Source organism: Leptidea sinapis, chromosome 7 (genome assembly GCF_905404315.1).
Source record: "Leptidea sinapis chromosome 7, ilLepSina1.1, whole genome shotgun sequence".
NCBI lineage: Eukaryota > Metazoa > Arthropoda > Insecta > Lepidoptera > Pieridae > Leptidea > Leptidea sinapis.
In genome coordinates, this window is record NC_066271.1 from 8,421,026 (window position 1) to 8,442,237 (window position 21,212).

The 21,212-nt window shown below is 35.3% G+C and overlaps 1 protein-coding gene across 2 annotated transcripts in view; it reads right to left on the reverse strand.

Moving 5' to 3' along the window:
* Positions 1-3,134: 3,134 nt before the first annotated feature.
* The window catches only part of LOC126965358 (xanthine dehydrogenase), a 35,497-nt gene continuing 17,419 nt past the window's right edge, over positions 3,135-21,212 (reverse strand). For both annotated transcript variants that reach the window (XM_050808901.1, XM_050808900.1), the window contains exons 2-8: positions 18,280-18,434; positions 8,852-11,024; positions 7,945-8,253; positions 7,522-7,859; positions 5,983-6,787; positions 4,741-4,908; positions 3,135-3,266 (exon numbers count right to left, since the gene is read on the reverse strand). In XM_050808901.1, coding sequence (XP_050664858.1) covers positions 3,216-3,266; positions 4,741-4,908; positions 5,983-6,787; positions 7,522-7,859; positions 7,945-8,253; positions 8,852-11,024; positions 18,280-18,434 — 3,999 coding nt within the window. In that variant the 3' untranslated portion in view covers positions 3,135-3,215. The remainder of the gene's footprint in view (positions 3,267-4,740; positions 4,909-5,982; positions 6,788-7,521; positions 7,860-7,944; positions 8,254-8,851; positions 11,025-18,279; positions 18,435-21,212) is intronic.

Genomic DNA, 21,212 nt, shown 5'->3' on the forward strand with positions numbered 1-21,212 from the left:
TACGGTCCGGTGTAGTCTTAGAACTATTTCTAACCGTGGACGGAAAGATATTGGATGACGGAAGCCGGATCTAGTGCGTAAACTACCATAGAAATAGTTCTAGGACTACTTCAGACCGTTTTCATGGATTCGGATCGGACATAGTACGAAAGCGCTCTTAGGGTGGCGTGCAGTGGCAAGTGGGTATTTATTGTATTGTACAGGTAGCGGCAAATTTTAAAAGTAAGTATATATATATCGGCGCAAATACTACAACACACCTATTGTAAAAACGAGAATAATTCAGTTTAACTTGTTTTAGTTTAAATTAGTTCATAATTTATCCTTCGATTACATTGTGATGTGAAATTATTGTAAAAAACAACACGAATTGAAAACATGTGCGCGTGCGCCGAGCCCCATGAATACGGCCGCATTTCAAAACACGTGGATTAGCATGTGCGCCGGGTCCTATAAATACAGCCGCACGGTCGACACTTGGTCAGTCGTGCTTGGGCTGTCGTACGGCACGGACCTCTCTGGGACGTCGTAACGCTGCCTGTTGCATAAACGAAAGTAATAAAATACTTACTCGTGTAGTTTTCTTTGGAAGAACCAATGAGTGATCTTCAGCAAGAAAGCAATTGTGATGTCAACAGTAATGACGTCACACCTTTTAAAAACAATACAGAGGTTCTTTCCTCGTTAAATATATTATGTTATTGTAAAACTTTACATACATTTAATGTGATCCTCTAGTGGTAATCAGTCTGCTCTAGTTAGAAAAAGTATTAAGTTTTTCTACATGGCGGCTTCACTACGTCAACAGCGGGTAAATTTATTACGTACCTTTTTTGTGGGCCATCTACGGAAGTACAACAAATTGGAGTCTAATTATCTAACCTAGTCCTTACAACTTACGGCCGTTCGCAATATTCAGTCTACTCGATATAAAAATCGTAACTATCGTTGACTTTTCTGTCCCAATAAACTGATCGACGGTAGCTCACCTTATCCGTACACGCTGCCTGTCAATGGAAGGACGTAGGTATAGCTTACCAGCGAAAGATGTTTGTATGGAAATTGCAATTCACGCGTCCCAGTATAAGGCGATGAGAATGACTTATCGGGTATATTGGGACAGCTTCAGATTATTGAGAGATAATTACTGACAGAAAGTAGTAATTTATATGTATCTGTAAAAAGTATATTGAGAACGGCCGTAAGCCTATCGGACAGTGAGTTCCGTCAAAATTTTTCCAATCGTTTCGTTTAACTTTAAAGATTACTTTATTACGAGGTATAATCTATATTGCCTAAGTAAAATCCAAAAGGAAAATTAATGATTCTAATATCTACAATAAAAAAATCCGAATTTTGAACTTTAAGATGTCCCAAATTAAGAAAAGCCTAAGTTCTTTATACAATTCCGATGGCTTCTAATAGTTTAATGGAAAAATCATATTTCCTTTTGTAATTAGACTGAAAAAAGTCTGTTGAATCAAGCAGCATTAAGTTTCACATTTTCATCACTCTTGGTCGTAAGAGTGATCTATTAATTTAATACAAATGCTTTAGGCCCAGAACACACGGTGAAACGCAAATGCAACAAAACCCTTTTGAAATTATTGATTTGAAACCAGTTTCAACCATTTTCCACACACGCTGCAACCACAATCATTTCGGTTTTCGTTGAGAAATACGACGAAGAAATTGTGGTTATGTATTTGTATCTAAGCAAAGAAGAAGGCGCAAAAAGAGAACTAAATATATGGATACATCCCTACATTGAGAAGAATATCAACTGTCGTATGTTTGTGGCTGCCAAAGAATTACAAGAAACTGATAGAAGGCTTCATCAGTCTCAGTCTTGCGAGAGTAGCTTTATTGTGTGATATTATACAAGCAAGGATATTTTTGCACTTCTAACACAAGTTTAATGTTGTTTTGTTCGTCGTCAGCCATTTTGTAAAAAACACGCCAAGACAAAAAATGAATGAAACGCAACGCGAGTTTCCTGCACGCCGGTTTCAATGCGACTGATTTACAACGCGTTTCAAACTAGTCGCGTCATGTGTGGTCTCTCAACGGTATCTATGGCAGAAACTCAAATGCAACTCAAAAGTAACTAGTACTTGCAGTTTCGTTGCATTTGCGTTTCATTATCCGAGATAAGAAATCCCTCACTCGTTTTAAGTGACATTCCGATTATGTTATGCTTGCGTCTCAATGCAAGTTAAATCAAGACAAAGCATTCTCATTTTTTTTTGACAGTAAGGCACGAGACGACTAGGACGCTCAGCTGCTGGTAATTGAGACGCCCTGCTCATTCCAGTGCAGTGCCGCTCAGAATTCTTGAGAAACCCAAAAATACTTAGCGACACTACAATTACGCTGGTCACCTTGAGACATAAGATCTGCCCAGTAATTTCACTAGCTACGGTGCGGCGCCTTTAACACCGAAACACAATAATGCTTACACATTACTGCTTCACGCTAGAATCTGGCCGGAATAATGTGCAAAGTAGCCTCCCACTGGTAATTACCGGTTAATATAATTTTCAGTTTAAATACCAACAAAAAGTTTTTATGTGATTCCTAAATATAGCCCCTACACATGCTCTTAATAATTGTAAAATTAAAATTTTATCAAATTATTCGCTATTATTTTTAAATTTGAAATGAAATGAAACATTTCATCATTGAATGAATAAGATTATTAAAAAATATCACAAACTGTACAATGCCCAACAAAAATAGTGCATCATCTTCAGAACTGTCCTTTTACTAATTTTGTTTTATCCCAGCGTTTGTGTGTTTTGTTTGTGTTGAACAACGCATGAGACTCGTTAAACTGATCATGACACTCTCAGTTCCCTTATCGCGTTCGCCTGTGCCTCGCGCGCACTATAACACCTCGAGCCTAATGAACATTACTGAACTTTTTCAGTAAGATATTTAACAAACGATAACTACAAATTACAAATACCTCACAACGATTCACGAGATTTTGTTATTCAAACAATTTATGTATAAAAGCTATATTACTCATATATTATACACAATAACTTCCTCAGTAACTCAAAACAATGATATCATATTTGACCATCCATCTAGAGTTCTCAAAATAGTTTTAATCAAAATAAAACAATAAGTTATGTATAAATTATATTTAAACACTGATATATCCTCGTTCTTGTTTACATAAGTATACTTATTTAAACAACCACAAATATCTAAGGTACTACGTTCCATGGTACGAAAGACCCCGGCTCTGGTACTGGAATCTGTAAGTAAAAAAAAATATATATTTACTGCATCGAATACGTGAACATAAGGCCTATCGCTAACGACAGACTATCCGTGACGCACTTTTTAGTATGTGATAATAAAACAGATAGAATTATATGCAGTGCGTCGTTTGTATACGTCGCGCAAAAAGTCTGACACACAAAATATCCTCGTAGATCTGACAGACCGCGCCGTACAAAAAGCGCGCCAAAAACACGCGATAACGCAAATGACGCTCACTTTAGTCTGTAGTCTGCACTTGCTAGTGATTGACGTGAATCATGGCGCTTGACATCGATGTATCGATGTTCTTACAAGAAATAGAAAACAGACCAGCACTGTATGATACATCTTTGGCAAAGTATCATGACAGAATTTTATTTTCCGTGTCTCTATGTTTTTATAGGATAAGATGGACAAACGAGCGTACAGGTAAACTGATGGTAATTGATGACCGCCGCTGATCTCTTGCAACACCGTAGGTATCGCGTTTCCGACCTTTAAGATGGGAGTTAACGGAGCAATGTTTCCTGAAAATGCGATAGAGGTTCTTATCTGCGGTATTCAATGACATTCATATACTCATTTATAAGGACATATCATTCGCAGTCTGAAAGCGGATCTGCAAAAGTGTGCTTAAAGACAATGTTAGCACACTTTTCTCCCGTTGTGTATAAACTTTCATATAAATTTTACATTGCTGCTTATTGGCCAAGAATATTTGAAACAACTGGAGTAAAAGCGGCAATAGATATAGTAGATTTTTAGAACCTTATTATAGTGTAAATTGTGGCATGTTCCTGCAAATGCTGAAATATCAGCATTGTTTTTATACGACGTGATTTGTCTATATATGTATAGAACGTCATCCTCATCACCTGTAAGTGGGCGCCTGTCCTCAACACTAATGCAGAACTTCACGCCGGTCTTTCTTGCGACAGACCACAATATGATCGGGCGGACTCAATAACATTAGTACCAACTAATGTGATTGAGTCTGTCCATTTCGTACTGTCGTCGTGAGACGGTAAAAGGTTGCTGTAGGAAATAATCGAACAGTGGGAGAATGAGGCGGTCAAAAACAATCAGAATTAGATACTCAAGAAAGCAAGATCGTTGCAGATGAGACTTTTCTTCCCGAATCTGCATCAATTAGCAGTAGTCTAATTAAGTTACCAGTACAAAATTATCAGGTCTTGGCCAGACCAAATAGGGAGAGAACGAAACAAAAGTCTTATCTGCATCGGCCTCCTAGATTGTTGGTTGTGATGATTCACTATTTTACATTGGAAGCCCTAGTTAACTCTAACGGCATCTTGGAATGTTCCTCTTGTTATTATTCCTTGGAGTTTGTACGAATTCTGGTTATTCTATAAACGTTTCATGTGTATCATCTGTATAGATTAGCAAGTAAGTTTTCTTTAACACTCAGATACCCATGCTTATTACCAGCACAAATAATTTCCGTACCTTCTTAGTTATATGATCTTCACATGCCATTCGTATTCTGGCTGAAGTTGCTGGTGAGTCAAGCTTAAAGTCGAGCGGTACACCAGCGTCAGCACGGGCAGCTCTGATGGCCTCTTTTATTGCAAAGAATATCGAACATGCCAAGAAAAGAGGTGGTTCTCCAACGGCCTAAAACAAAAATGGTCATGTAAAGTGTTAGACAATAGTTACTGGTTCTTACAATAACAGCCACAACTAAGTGTAGATCTAACGATCAATGAAGTGCTGTCTTGCGAGCAAAATAAAATGTCCATGTTCTAGTGTTTCTGCTTTTTATATTATAAAAAATCTAGTAAAAATAAGGATTATTCTCACAAGTAATTATGTATGCGAATTCGGGATAACCACTTATCGTTGGATGAATCGATTGCACGTTATGACTGTGCCCAAATTAAACAAAATAATAATTTTTTGTATATATAATAATAATTTAAGAGGGAGCAAACGGGCAAGAAACTGGCGGGATGAGAAGTGGTGATGTAACCGCCTATGGATATCTGCAAAACCAGGTGTCATAAGATGCGTTGCCGGCCACTAAGGTGGGAGTATGTTCAAAGCTTGAAGGTCCCCGAGTCACGTCGGTTCAGGAAAACTGTAGCCGGTTATTCATTCCACAAAGTGGCCGTCCCTCGCAAGACACGTGGTTATGCAATGCCAGATATCAACATGATCCAGATGGAATTTCGCATTTTGACGTGATGTCCGTTGGTGGAATTTGGTTACTTGTATCACCCCGAACAACTCTTCCGACTTCTCCCCGTGATATAAGCGGTAGAAGATGCAGAGAGATCCCCCATATTCCCTAGGCAACTCCTCCAGAATCAAGCCAATAGGAGAAAAGCCGCTCTTCGTAGTATGTAGTCAAATGGAAGAAGCTGGTACTGGAGAGCGCCCGCCCAGAGGTGAGAACAGTAAGCAAGAGTGAAGGGGATACTACGCCGCCTTGCGTGACACCTGTGTTTATAAGTTTTAAGTCGGAGCATGCACCGTTGATAACAACCTTGATTACAATCTTGGTTGGGGTTCTCACTACTGATGTAATTGCCGGTGGTGATCAAGTAATATCGATTAAGTGAGCTCTACTCATCTGTTTATAAATGAAAAAAAGCCATACCAAGGTACCAAGTGATTTTTTCCGAACAAAAATGCAACGGTGCCCTATATTACCAACCAAATAAAGATTAATATTATAAAGATACTAACCTTAGAAGAATAAACTGCTCTTAAATTTGGAGCCCCTTTGAGCAAAGAAACGTTAAACTCTTGAGGTATATCACCAAAACCAGGAATCTTATATGCACCTGGTCCGCGAGAGTAGAGTGTACCAGTTGGTGAATAAATTAACTCTTCCATTGTAAAGAGACCGTATCCCTGTATAAATCCGCCCTCGATTTGCCCAATATCAATGGCCGGGTTGATACTTTCTCCTAAATCCATTACGATATCTGTTCTTATAACTATGTGGTCACCACTAAGACAATCGATTTCCACTTCGCTGCATGCAACACCGTAAGTAAAGTAATTAAATGCTAGACCCTCATTTTTCTGGAAGTTATAACCAAGCTCAGGAGTTGCATAAAATCCAGTCGCAGATAAGGCTACGCGGTCAAAGTATGCAGCAGAAATCCAACTTTCCCAAGTTCCATCCGGATTCTTATCTTTGTATGGCTGTAATCGTTTACTTAATTTTTGGCATGCTTCAAGGACAGCCATCCCATTTAGGTCTGATCCCGCACTAGCGGCTGTTGCTGACGTATTAGGAACTCTATCCGTCGCAGTTTCGCTAATGTGAATCTTGGACATTTCTACCCCGAGAGCACGTGAAGTCACTTGAATCATCTTTGTATGAAGACCTTGGCCCATTTCAGTACCTCCGTGGGAGACAAGAACTGATCCATCCATGTAAATTATTACTAAGGCTCCTGCTTGATTTAAAAACTTTTCCGTAAACGCAATGCCGAATTTTGTGGGTACTATTGATATGCCTCGCTTTCTCCATCTGTGCTGCCTAAAATTTTATTCAATTAGTTTTTATTATATTTATAATCCGTCAATTGTCTATCAGTAAACTTTTTCGGGAATGGAAACTTATCTATGAGAATGAGATAACATAACCAATCGTCAATTGTCGTCTTATATAGGTATATAATTAAATTTCACTCGTGTAAATTTCAAAACAAATTTCAAAATGTAGATTTAAATAATAATGTCTAGAGAATGAGCTACTACACTGGAAAGAGAAGTTTTTATGTTTCATAGTTGTTATGTTAATACAAATAGTGCTAATACAGAAAAAAAAATACTATTAATATTGAATACTCAGTCTGCAGGCAAGGTGCCCAATATGCTGGCAACGTTGCCTTTTGAAAAGGTTAACTTGTCAATGAGGACACCTGCCAAATTCGTTAAGCGTGTGAAGAATACTATGATGTCCCTACAATACTAACCCAGGCCTCCTTCCATCGTTATGTGAAATACCATGCGGCTCTAAAATAGACGCCGCATTAACGGTAGCAAAGGCCCGACTGATGATAATATGTAAGGCAAGGTGATTTATTAAAAAAGATCCCTATTTTGATTAAAGAATTAGCCTGTATCCAAACCCTAACTCGCGTTCGCCAGTACCCTGTAATAAAACTAGCTCGATACGAATTATTGTCAAATAAGAGTTAACGTATAGTTTTATTTGTTATTTTGCAAAGACCCTTACACTAAGAGTAAGTTTTGCAAATTGGCACTTACTTATTGAAATTTTCCACATCCACCTTTCGCTGAGCCATATTACTTTTTTCAACACATTCATCCCAACACCTTTGTAGCGTACAATGTTTCAGGACCTGTTTATAATGAGTAACGCAATTTTCAGTGTACAGATTGAGCTTCCTTATGTCATCGGGATTGCGTCCAAGTTTATACGCAATATCCGTTATCATACTCTCAGCACCAAACATGCCTTGTGGTCCACCAAATCCTCTAAAAGCTGTATTTGATGGTAAGTTTGTTTTGCAAACGTAACCCATCACTTCAGAGTTAGGTATGTAGTAAGCATTTTCAAAGTGGAAAAGGGCTCTATCCAAGACCTAAAATTAAATAAATGATCAACACATGAAAAACGAGCTAAAATAAATTTTATAAGCCAATTAATTTCATAGAAATAACACTTACTGGTCCAGATAAATCAAGTGAGTATCCACCATTATTATAAATGTTTACAGCAGCTGCCACTATCTTCCCTTCTTTTGTAACAGCAGTCTTATATTTGATAAGGAAAGGATGTCGAGTTCCAGTCATTTGCATGTCTTCATCACGATCTAGCATACATCGCACAGGCCTTTGTAGTTTATGAGCTGCCAAAGCCACTGGTAAAGCAATCAACAAACCTCTAGCTTCCTTGCCACCGAATCCACCACCCATTCGTTTAACTCGAGCAACTATCCTATTCATGGGTACGTGTAAGACATGACTTGCCAATTTCTGAAATAACAACCATCTTAAATTCATGATAATTGAATATTAATATTAAATGAGATATTATAGTACATGCAGCTTCGTAGATCATTTTAGAGTAAGCAGAGGACGTGGGTGTTTCTTCCTAAAGTCCGGACATTTTCCTTTATTCAAAAAGAAACAAACAAACATACCAAAGGACAACACTATAAAAGCAAACAAGTACTATCAAATGAACACGATTTAACGAGAAACGTCTACGTGGTAAAATTGTAGGCCGTAGAAATAAGTAGGTATAAATCTCTCCACAACCTACCAAAACATATTGGCCTGTCGAGATCTGTAGTACATAATTATAGATTTTTTTCCAAATTGGGAAAAGCAGGGAAAGCAATATGATAGTGAAGGTGACTTCTAATGTACACGGTAAGGGTCCATTAACTATAAAAAATTACAAGTTTTTGGAGCCGGTGAAACAATTGTAAAAATGAATAATTTTTAAAGTAGACGCAGAAAGTTGGATTCAATTGTTGCTTGCTATCTTAATAACCCATATTATTATAAAGTTTTACTCACATTTAAGTGCTTAGTAAAAAATAACTGTATTACAAAATCATTTTCTTACCGCAATTTCGGTCGGATGCTGACTTGAACAAAATATTTCTAGTTCATCGTCTTCTTTTTTCGGTATTGCATAAGCAGCATGTGTTTCTAAATAAAAATGTTCTTGGCCACCTATACGAGATTCACCCTCGATAATAATATTGTTTGGATTCTCAAACTCTGCCTGTACGTTACCGTTTTTAATACCCTTTGGGTATTGTTTATAAAAACTATTATGCTTAATAGCATCTTCTATAGTAACGATAATTGGTTGAAGTTCTTCATATTCAATTTTTACTTTTCGTGCAGCTGCTTGAGCGGTCTGTTGATCTTCTGCGACAACAACTCCGATAGTTTGGCCTTGACTGGTAACCTTTTCAGTTATAAATAATTCTTCATCGTGAAATATAGGCCCAATAGCGTTTTGTTCAGCTGTTAAGTCTTTGGCAGAAAAGAAAGCTACCACACCGGGCGTCTGAAGTGCTTCTTTGGCATCAACAGATAAGATCTTGGCATGCGCTTTTGTACTCAAAACGAATGCTAAGTATAGTTCACCCGCTACAGATGGCATATCATCACAATATATGGCTTCACCAGTGACTTGCTTGAAAGCAGATACATGCTGAATTGGTCGACCAACTGCATCGCTCTTGATTTGCCTATCACCAACTAACTCGAAGTATTGGGAACTTTTTGGCATGTTTCCGTGAAATTGCTCAGCGCCACTGCTATGATAAGGAATAATTTTGTCTTCTAGTAAATATTCTTTAGTTATATTCTTACTTATTGCTAGATAAGCTTTAAAGAATAAACTCATCGTTAGTGCTCTTCTGTAAAGAATATTTCCACCCGGAGCTGATGGACTTAGCGGTAATTCTTCTAGCATGCAAGTAAATGCCTTATCAAGCATTTCTTCGTTCCATTTTAAGCCTTGCAGAGATTTGCCTGTTTTTGTGGCAATTGTTGTTACTGGGGCCATGCCTCCAAATGCTAAATTAATATTTTTAATAATATCAGTGTTTTCTTCAAACTCTACGTTAATAGCTGCGGTTACTATTGAAATGTCATCTTCACGACGTTTTGCTTGTTTATAAGCTTTAACATATTGGAAACGATTTGTAAATGGAATTTCAATAGATACTAAAATCTCATTTGGCTTTACCACATTTTTCCGGTACCCCGTAAAAAATGTTTCGTCCATTAAAACTGTACGGGCACCCTCCGTCTTACTAACTAGATTAAGCTTCACTTTTAACGCCATTAATATTGGATTTAGGTCAGAAATTGGACTTCCAGTCATAATATTTCCGCCAATCGCTGCTACATTTCTAATCTGTTTGCCAGCAAACCAATTAAGCATCTCTATAATTGTGACTAGTGATCTTGTTTTATATTTGGGTAAATCATTAATGTACTTCTTACATGTATGTTCTAATTCCATAAGTGTAACCGATGCACCAACTAAGAGGCCGCCATTTATTTCTATGACAGAGTTCAACTCTGGTACGCTAGTGGGCATAATAATTTCAGGATATATACAGTGCTTAAATTTCATCTCAACTCCGACTTCTGTGTTACCAACAACAATTTTTGCACTCGGATATTGCTCTTTTAACAATAAAACTGTGTCTAAGTGTGTCGGTCGATACCATGTACATTTTGCGCCTTTATATATTAGATATTGCTCGTCATAGGTAGAATACAGTTTTAGTTCGGGTGGGAATATTGGCTCTTGGCTAGGATCATATGGAAGAAATGAAGACTTATCGAAAATAAATTCTGTTTCACTGTCATCGCTTTTATTTTTGCAACAATCTTTTCCTAATGCACAAATATTGTTAGAATTGCCATTGGTATGTCCATTTGAGACTCCGTTTATTCTTTTAGTTTCCCAATCTTCTATGAAAGTCTTGTATCCTTCAATGATTGCCCTATAGCCCGTACACCGACACAGGTTACCTTGAAAAGCGACTTCCATATCGGAATATTTGATATTATTGCAACTGCGTAACAGAGTATACATAGACATTACAATTCCTGGAGTGCAGAAACCGCATTGAGAGCCATGAGCTTTGGCAATTCTTTCTTGAACTGGATGAAGTTTTGTTTTAGTAGATCCAATGCCTTCGACTGTTGTGACTGCTAGACCATGCATCGCACAAACAGGGGCTAAGCAAGCATTAATCGCTATATGTCTATAAAAACGAATTAAGGAAGATGTAATTTTTTTAATGATAACAACTGTATCTCGAAATCTTTGTAGGCTATGCGATGAGATATAGATAACTATTATTTTCTGGCCATAAATTTTGCTACTACCTACAAACATCTTTAGTTTTTTTTAATTAAAATTTTCACTACTTCACAAATCTTTATCGAGATTAATATTAAATCACAATAATGGAATGGAGTTTTAAAGAAAATATTATAGCATTTGCCTTGCCCAAAGTGGTATGGAGCGGTCGATCATTTTCAAGACACTTTAAAAGTTAGGTTTCAGACATACGTTATACGATATTAATCGTACGATCGATAGATATACCATACATCCTCTGTCGAAGACCATAAAGATCGGGACGGTCGCGTGCTATTAGAACTTAAAAGTCTGTTAATTGCTGATGTTAAAGCCAGAATTCGCCGCAATTCTTATGGAACCAAAAAAAAGTTTTAATAAGAAACTCAAACGAATTCATTCCAATAAGTACCAACATTCAGTTATAATAATATTAATAGAATAATTTGTAACCTGTTATTATATAACTAAAACATAGTTATTCTATTTTTAATAAATGTTATATAATCACATGCAAAATCTTAGTGATGTCACTTTATTATGAAGTTGGTAGTTTCGTATTATTAGGTTGGTAGTATTGTAACTGTTAGGAATTACTCTCAGCTATTAGGCACTTCTTGTTGGGGCAGTCAAAAGTAGTGGACGTGCTCGCTGCTGGTCACCCGACTACCCTAGTGTTATATATCATTTAGTGTTACTATGTAGTAGTGCAGCGATAGTAAATAATATCTTCATACTTCAAAAAAGAGCTGTACGTGCTGTACGTGCTCATTTGGTATATATACCAAATGAGCCCACGAGAATCTCTAAGGGAAAAATTCAAAGATATTCATATTATGACTCAGCGGCACAATTAACCGCCCACCCTTTTAAAGTGGCAAATTTTGATGTTATCGCAGTTGTAAGTTATTGGGTATAAATAAGTCAAGTGTGAAAGAAATGTAGTGACGAAAAAATTACAAAATTCCCACTTCACTTTGTTTCTTTTTAAATAAACGTAATAATTAAAAACAATATTATCTTTCATTTTACTTCAATATACCTACGTTATAAAATAACATTCACAAGTAAAGCCACAATTTTTTTTTTAACCAAAATCGTAAAAAATCAAGGTGGGCGGTTAATTGTGCCGCTGAGTGTATTTATAGCAATCACGTGCACGAACATAAACATTATAATTTATACAGTAAAACAAGCGACAAACATAATTTGAACGCTAGAAATAACTACAAGCTTATAGTGCCCCCTACTAGGCTCTGTAAAATAAACAATTCTTTTGCGTGCGATGGTATTAAATTTTACAATAAATTACCAAAATGTGTATCTGGATTATCAATAAATAAATTTAAATCTTTTATTAAACGCAGACTTATGTCGAAGGCTTATTACAGTATTGAAGATTACGTAAACGATATTACAATATGGAATTGAATATTATTATAGTTGTTTTTTATGGATTTTATGGTTCAGCCTTGTATTGTTTTACTGGATTGCATTATTTTAAAAATATGTGTATGTTTAAACTTTTGTGTAATTAATGTATGTGTCTGAATTGTATTTTTAACTTTGACTTTGACATATGTGTTTTGTTATTATGTTGTTTGTGTTATTAGTGATTATAGTGAAATTATTGCTTATATATTCTATTCGAGTGCATCGTAGTAGTGTTTTATTATAAAAGTGAGAATTAAGTCCTACAGTATAATATAACTGCTCGATCAAAATGTTTGCTGCCCGATTCGCGGGTGAAGAGTACAAAAATATGTCTTTCACTGATGTACAAAATGTTCACAATTGAAGAACATTACAACAAACATAATGATAAAGTGACGATGTTGCTAATCAGAGAAATTCTACCGTACAGTTAGCCTTAGCAAGGCGAACTATTGATAAATCTAAAGTGGCGCGTAAACTTCTTTCGAGTGTGTCTCCTTAGCAAATGAATTTTGCCAACTATTACCTGCCAGTGGTTCCGCGATCAAAGCTAAGAGTAAAATTATACTTGAAGTAGTCATTTTTGAAAGGCCAAATTATAAGAATCATACTTAATTTGGCAAATTTCGTCAATTATCTGCTAAAGAGGCGTGGATCAATTTCAATTTTTTTATGACAATAAGGGACGAGACGAGCGGGACGTTCAGCTGATGGTAATTGATACGCCCTGCCCATTACAAAGCCGTGCCGCTTAGGATTCTTGAAAAACACGAAAAATCTGAGCGGCACGACACCTGCGCTCGTCACCTTGAGACATAAGATGTTGTCTCATTTGCACAGCAATTGCATTAGCTACGGTGCTCCAGACCGAAATACAGTAATGCTTATACATTACTGCTTTACGGCAGATTGTGTGGTGCCCATTGTGGTACCCATAATCTAGCCGGCATCCTGTGTAAAGGTGCCTCCCACTGGTAATATAAGGTACTCTAGATTTACTAAAACTTCTAAATTTTCCAATGAACTAATACATCACCACATCCCAAATTAACCCACCTTAAACAAACTTTGATTGCGATTCAAATCCATATTATTATTATTATTATTGAATGGAATCTCTACGAAGTAACCTATTCCCTTATGTTGGGGAAAGCGCAAAAAGCATTTTTGCGTTTCCTATATAAGCGGAAACTGAGTTACTACCCGTACTTGTACCCGACGGCGAATTTCATTGGTTGCCTCGGATACAACACTTTAGATGTATTAAGGCAAAGAGTAAGCAGAAAACACGCAAACATGGTGTTTTTAGACAAGTTTTGTAGTGAAAGTATAGCATTTCGAGCTATGAACACTACTTAATCCTGTTACACATATCCATTAGTCTTATTTGTAGGTTTCTAATGCTTGCTGTTGGTTATAGTTAACACTGCCGAGCCTTTTCGAACTACCACTTTTCTTTGAAGTTAAACAAGTTTTTTGGCATGGCGTGACGAATTTTTTTGGTACTTCTCTCAGAAAAGTTATTCTTATAACTTGTCCTTTTTTTGTGTAGGTTCATTTATTCAGATAAGTAGTGAATAACGAGGATTGTAAGCATATAAACTGTTTTCCACGCAAGAATTTTGAAAATATTGGCTCATATCGCTCAAGGTCGCTGGCATTTAGTGTCGCCTTAATGTAGAGTCTTATTTAATAAGTTAAATATTTTTATATTGCCCAATATGTATATATTTGAAGCGTGTAAAGGAGGTTGGCGAGAATGGACCCACATAATTTAAAAATTAAGGAAGGATCGTACAAGTAAAAGTTTATATAAAATTCTCATGTCGCGGTGTTTGTAGTTAAACTCTTTCGAAACGGCTTGACCGATTCTCATGTAATTTTGAGTGCATATCGGGTAAGTCTGAGAATCGATCAGACAACATCTATTTTTCATCCCCTAAATGTTAAGGGTGGTCCACGCCAAATTTTTTTTTTATTTTTTTGAATTTTTTTTTTAAATTTGATTATGAGTCAGCATTACAAAATACATACAACTTCAAATTTTCACTCATCTACGATCAACAGTTACTTTTGTATAGCGATTTTAATATCGGCAATACAACTTTTCTGGGTCAGCTAGTAAGTTTTATTAATTATAAACTTAAGTTTATACGGTGTTTATACAAAAATTATCGAGGCGCTAAGATTTGCGAGTCAAAAGAAATTAATTATTATAATCAATTAAAAAATAAGTCAACAAAATAATAACGGAACGTTTTGCGCAATTGATTATTGACATCTACATTTCTTTGACATGACAGTCATTTTTATACGCTTTATATTAGCTTCACCTGTATGATTGTTTGTTTGTAACGGACTTCTTTGGCCGCGATTTTGACCCACTTTAAACGGCTAGATTTCGTTCAAAGTTTGTAAATTTATCGAGGACCGATGACATTAGACTAATTTGATAAAATTATTCAATTTTTCAATTTGCAAAATATAATTTTTGTTAATTTATATAATTTTCATCTATAGTCGATAAGGCAGAAATTGATGTTATAGTACTTAATAGTTTTAAAAATACGTTTTTATAGAAAATTGAACTAATAAATTAAAAATAAATAATAGTTAAAAAAAACTTAAAAGCAGGCTTTATATAAAATTCAACTAAAAAACAGGAAATTAATTTAAATTGAAAATAGTGTTAAAAAACTATATTTTATTGTAAAAAAAAGCGTGGGGTGTAGAAGAATTATCATTTTAATAATATCTTAAAAGCACCCCACGCTTTTTTTACAATAAAATATAGTTTTTTAACACTATTTTCAATTTAAATTTATTTTCTATTTTTAGTTGAATTTTATATAAAGCGTGCTTTTTAGTTTTTTTAACTATTATATAAATGGATGTTCCGACACCATCATACTATCTATACCAACTCAAATCAGTAATTCAGTAGTAATTCACATAAGATTCAATAAGATTATCATCGTTTTTTATACCTACTAAAATCAGTGGGTAAGTATCTTTAAAAGATTCGATATCTGCTTGAAAAAATAATGAATTATGAATCCTCAATAGCTACTGGCCAACCTTCCACATATTATATATTATATTATCTTTTAGCAGACTTAATGAGGCATAGACATAAGATACAAATTATTGATTGAACAGTTGATATTTATTAATAATTTTAGGTTATATTTTTACTTATAGGTTTATCTTTTTTGTCCCACTTTTCTATTTTACGATTTACTTTTTTCTTAGTTTTGTTACGTTCTACAATTATTAATTAGTTTCCTTGATGTCCACAACTTCTTTCAGTCGGTCCCAATATACATGCATTCTCGCCATCCTCCTTTGTAAACCAAAATAATCATTTATTTAAAAGGGCCATTGAATTGAATCCTCGTTCCACCCCATAACCAGATAGACTGGTTTATGGTCACTATCCCAGAACACCATTATACCAAAATAGCTACGCAATTTGCATAAAATTATTCAATCAACTATGACTACCTCTAGAAATAAAAAACTTAAACGATTTACTGGACTTCTGTTTAAATGGTTAATCCACAAAATAATGTTATGGATTTTTTAAATTTTGAATTTTGCTTATTTAAATTAACCGAATAGAAGACCGAATTGAATGATAAAGATAGTTGAAATTAATGTTTCTAAATTTTGTTAATGAATATTGTTATACTCATTTGAATGCTATTGTAACTTTTGTACTTCATCCTGACTTGCACTAAATAAGTTATAAATTTTTCCAGTGAATAAAGATTTTTTTGACTTTGTCTTTGACACTACAATAAATTTAAGATCTAAAATGTAAACTGTAATCGACGCAATAAATAAATTTCATTTCATTTAATAGAAACAAAGCAACAACGAAAATACAAAAAAATTGTCGAAAAACTCTGTAGCGTAGTTGGGTTTAAAATTTCATCATCAAAGGATATTTTATTTGCAACGAGAGTTGGTAAGAATAATCGCGAATCAAATAAGCCAAGAGCCCCTATATGTCAGCTTCCTAACAAATAAATGCGCGAGGATTTACTTGCAGCTCTTATAATAAATAACAAGATATACAAAGACTCTAAACTCTCCTCAATGCTATTGGGCATTGCTGGTCCCCATGTGCCAATATTTGTGAACGAACACTTGACGCGAGCCAAAAAGAGGTTATAAATTTGTTTGGCCGAGCAACAACCTTGCTTAAAGTTACCCGGGGCTTAATAGATTCCGCTGATATTCATAATGAGCTGATTCAATCGTGTATTCCTGACAATAACCCTTGTAGCAGAAATCACCGTCTTCTGGCGGTACCTGCGTGTCGCAAGGTAGTAAGCACTGCGGCACCCGCGCCGCGAGTCTTAAAATTGCTATCGCCTCGTAGAAGCCCGCCCTGATAGTGATCTATTTACTAACAGATTCGAGGTATTCAGACCTCGTATAATAGTTTCTAGCAATAGCAATGTGATTGGTCTTGTAAAAGTTTTAATCAAAATAAATAAATATAATGTAAGTAACTGTAGGGTATTATTTAATACTAGTAGTTGAACGTTGCATTCGCAACTAAAGGTTTTATCTCAATAAAATGTTAAATTAGGGATAACAGAGAGAGTTGTCATACTGTAACATTCAGGGCAAGCCTGTCAGCCATTAAGTTGGCATAGCGACTTCTGTGCAAATTTAGTTATAAATGACTGTTTGTTTCTGAATAAAGTAAAAAAAAATAGTAATTTCGCTTTTAGAAATTGGTATATTTTGTGAATACAATCTATACAGGTATGTATATATATAAGTAATATAGATAGATATAAATATAAGTAATTTCCGGAAATCACAAAAAACTGTTCCGGTTTATTTCTAAATAACTTGATAGATTTGAACGGGACTTTTACTGGCGTGAAAATAAGTTTTTCACTTGTACGGTATAGATTAGTTTAATTGAATGGAAAATAAATTAGTTTTCTTTGAAAAAATTTAAAATCACGAAATTGTCAACTAAATCTAAACGGCGGCTCGTACCTATTCAATATAATATATACTATATGAAATACTATTCATATATTATCAATGAAGTGGGAAGAAAAATTAGAAGCCGTTCAATTATTTTTCAGGTTCGTTAACTCCATCGTGTGCATTCTGTTGTATTATTAAACAGCTTAATGATAAGAAAGGAATGCATTTATTTAATGCCTGTATAAACTTATTAACATCATGCTATGGGTTTAATAGAATTCTGGCATATATTAGTCATAAGAAATCAACTGAGCATAACAATGACAGTTTTATTATAAGTCGGGACGCGTCATAAAATGATCTAAATCGTAGCATACTGCTCGTCTCGTCACTTTTTGTCTAATTTTATTATAAGATATTTTTTTGTGAATTGCTTAATGCGCGTGATTGGTGATTTATTAAATACTAACTACTACTATCATAAAAGTTATATTTCACTTAGTGATTATTTTATTATTGCATTATATTCTTTACATCTAGATTTTTAAATTCGTTATGTCTTTTGATTGAAATGTCCGATATTTATAATTTAAAAAGTATTTTACAGGTTTTGATACGGTCTTTAATACAATATTTAGTCGTCTTTTATGTTATATGTTGAATAATGTAGGCAAAATGATTTTTTACTTTCAAACCTGCCAGCTGACCACATTGAGAAAAAGAGAAACAGTAACGGCTATTTTTAATAAGACCTATAAAAAGGATACGAAATATTTTTTTCTTTCCTGTTGTATTTTGACACCATAACAGTACAGGCGCCACATCCTCCTTCGGCACACCCTAGCTTGGTTCCTGTCAGGCCCAACTTTTTCCTGAGGTACCACAGCAGAGTCCATTCCGGGTCTGGGTTCGTCTCTACAATCTGTAAATAAATTAAATCAAATCAAAATCAGTTTACTCACGTAGGTCACGGAAATGGCACTTATGAATGTCAAAAAAAAAATTTTTTTCTTATTGAATCTAGCGCTACTTCGTAAAGGGTTGAGCTAATGAGAAGAAGTAGCAAGAAACTCATTGACTCATTGCCACTCTTTTATATCAGGATTTACATTTACATCGATTTACAAATCATTTCAATTACAAAATAATATGTAAAATGATGCAACAAACATACTCAAACGTCAAATAGTCAATGTCTTACAGTGAGTAAGTGAAAAAAGTAAATGTAAATTAATACAAAAGTTATTGAGTACAGTAGCTGCATCATACACATACCACCATAAATCAATAAATAAAGGTATTCTGTGAGCATTTTATAAGCGATTATAAATAAATATGTATATATCCATACATAAATATATATATTAGTACATTTGAATACGCCTTTAGAGTCTAAGGCTGAGATCTATTAGAACGTAAGTACCTACTTAAACGTTGCTCAGACTTTACTTACGTAAAATTTCACTGAGTGTGATAAAACGCGAACTTAACTTTTGCATTGGTCTAAGCATTAGCTCGGCATAATCTAAGCTGTGTGAAATGATTATAAAAACAAAAACAAATATTAATCAGCTAAGTTTTACGTAAATAAAGTCTAAGCCTTCGCTCAGCACCTTTCCTAGCTTTTCTAAGTGCCTATGTTCTAATACCAGTGGGAGGCTCCTTTGCACAGCGCGCCTATTTCTGCCGTGAAGCAGTAATATGTAAACATTATTATGTTTCGGTCCGAAGGGCGCCGTAGCTAGTGAAATTACTGGGCAAATGAGACTTACGTCTTAATTTTCCTGAATCAATTCAAGAATCCTGAGCGGCACTGCATTGTAATGGGCATATCAATTACAATCAGCTCAACGTCCTGCTCGTCTCTACCCTTATTTTCATTTAGAAAAAAATAGATCTCAGATTTTGAATCTAAGACTCTTTAGATTATATTCGTATTTTATTGTATTTGTTTCGTGCTGAGTTTTGAGGTACTCAGCACGTGAATGAGGCTTAGCGGTAATGCTAACAAGCGTTACATTGGGTGGACTGTATAAAGACACGATTTTCAGCATCGAACTGCTGCAGATTTTGAAGGTTATACGTCCGTTCGGCTCGGCAGCTACTCTCGAAGTGAAGTTCTCAGAATGAAGAAGAAGAAGTTATAACTTCAGAAATGTTATTTTGTGCAGATATAAGTGAGCCTGAGCAGTATCTGATTTAATGTAAACAAATCATAGCTCGTTATTACAGAGTTACATATTATATATTATTTTCATATTATTAAGAAGTTTTATTAATCACAGTCCATCTCCCCAACAATGGTCCTTCGAGCCGGATTACATTTTATAACGCTTGTGAATTGTGCAGGTAAATTTGTTCGAATCGACCAACCACTTGATAAAGTTCTCAATTCTGTCTGTCATTTTGTTGTAGTGAGCTGATGAGTCAACGGAAACATGTGAGAGTTATTCGTGATAGGTGATTGCCACACCCACATCTATATCACAATATGGTTTTATACCAACTAATAGTGACCAAATTAAGCAACTTATGTAGCACCACAATAGGTACCAGGTACCAGTGGGCATATTGTTTACATTTCAGCTCTTATCAGCTCTTAGGTAAGTTTTTTTTATTTGTTTGAAAACATATAGATACATACATAAACAAGAGATAAATGAGAAAAGACATGAGGATGCTATCTTAAACAGTTTCACGGTGCATATATATATATATATATATATATATTTTTTAATTTACACTCAATTCTAACATATAACAATCGACCATACATGAGTTTAAAATATATCTATCAAAGAAAACAACTCTAAAATGTGACAATAACTTAACAACTAAACCTAATGAATATTAAATACGGACAAAATTAATTAGTGGTGAAATTCAACATTTTACAACCAGTGGCGCTGTATTTGTCCTGGTATTTGAAATGTAAAACAAAGAGCGTTAGCTTTAGAACGTATAGCCCGAGCTGGTATTAAATCAATTAAAATAAGGAGTTATCCTGCGCTGCCCTCACCCGACCAATCGCGGCGATCTTGACCAGATTATCGGTCCATCTTGTGGGCACGGACTAGTAAAAAAAGAAGGACTCCGCGCCGTGATATTAGCAAGTGAAGCACCTTTATGCTAGTGTGTGTGCGGTTACAGGGTATACCAGTTACACAATTTTTTCTCCTAAATAATCATATATCCACAACTACTTTTATATTATTGTTTTTACACTTTTTCACAACGCACGACGGCATTTTAAAAATATTTTATTGCGACGCAAACTGATCTGTCACAGACGATGGCAATTCTCATAATGGCGGCCGATTGGCTTGTATTAATGTAAGCGTGGGTCTATGTATTGACACGTTTACCGGCTTGTTTTGGTGCCTCACTGTTATGTAAGGTGACACGGAGTCCTTATTTTTTACTCGTCCGTTCTTGTGGGAGGCCTACCAACACCGTATCTTCCATCGCCGCCGTTTCGGTCGCCGTTTGAGGCTTTATTGCCCTAACAATATATCGAGCACATAGCCCTGCCCACTGCCATTTCAGTTTTGTATTAAGTAAGTAATTAAGTAATAATTAACAAATAAAATTCGAAAAAAATTTATGAACGATGCGGGCCTGGAACCCACGACCTCTGGCGTTCCGTGCCAGTGCTCTGCCAACTGAGTTAACCGTTCGAGTCCCAAATCGTTCATAAAAT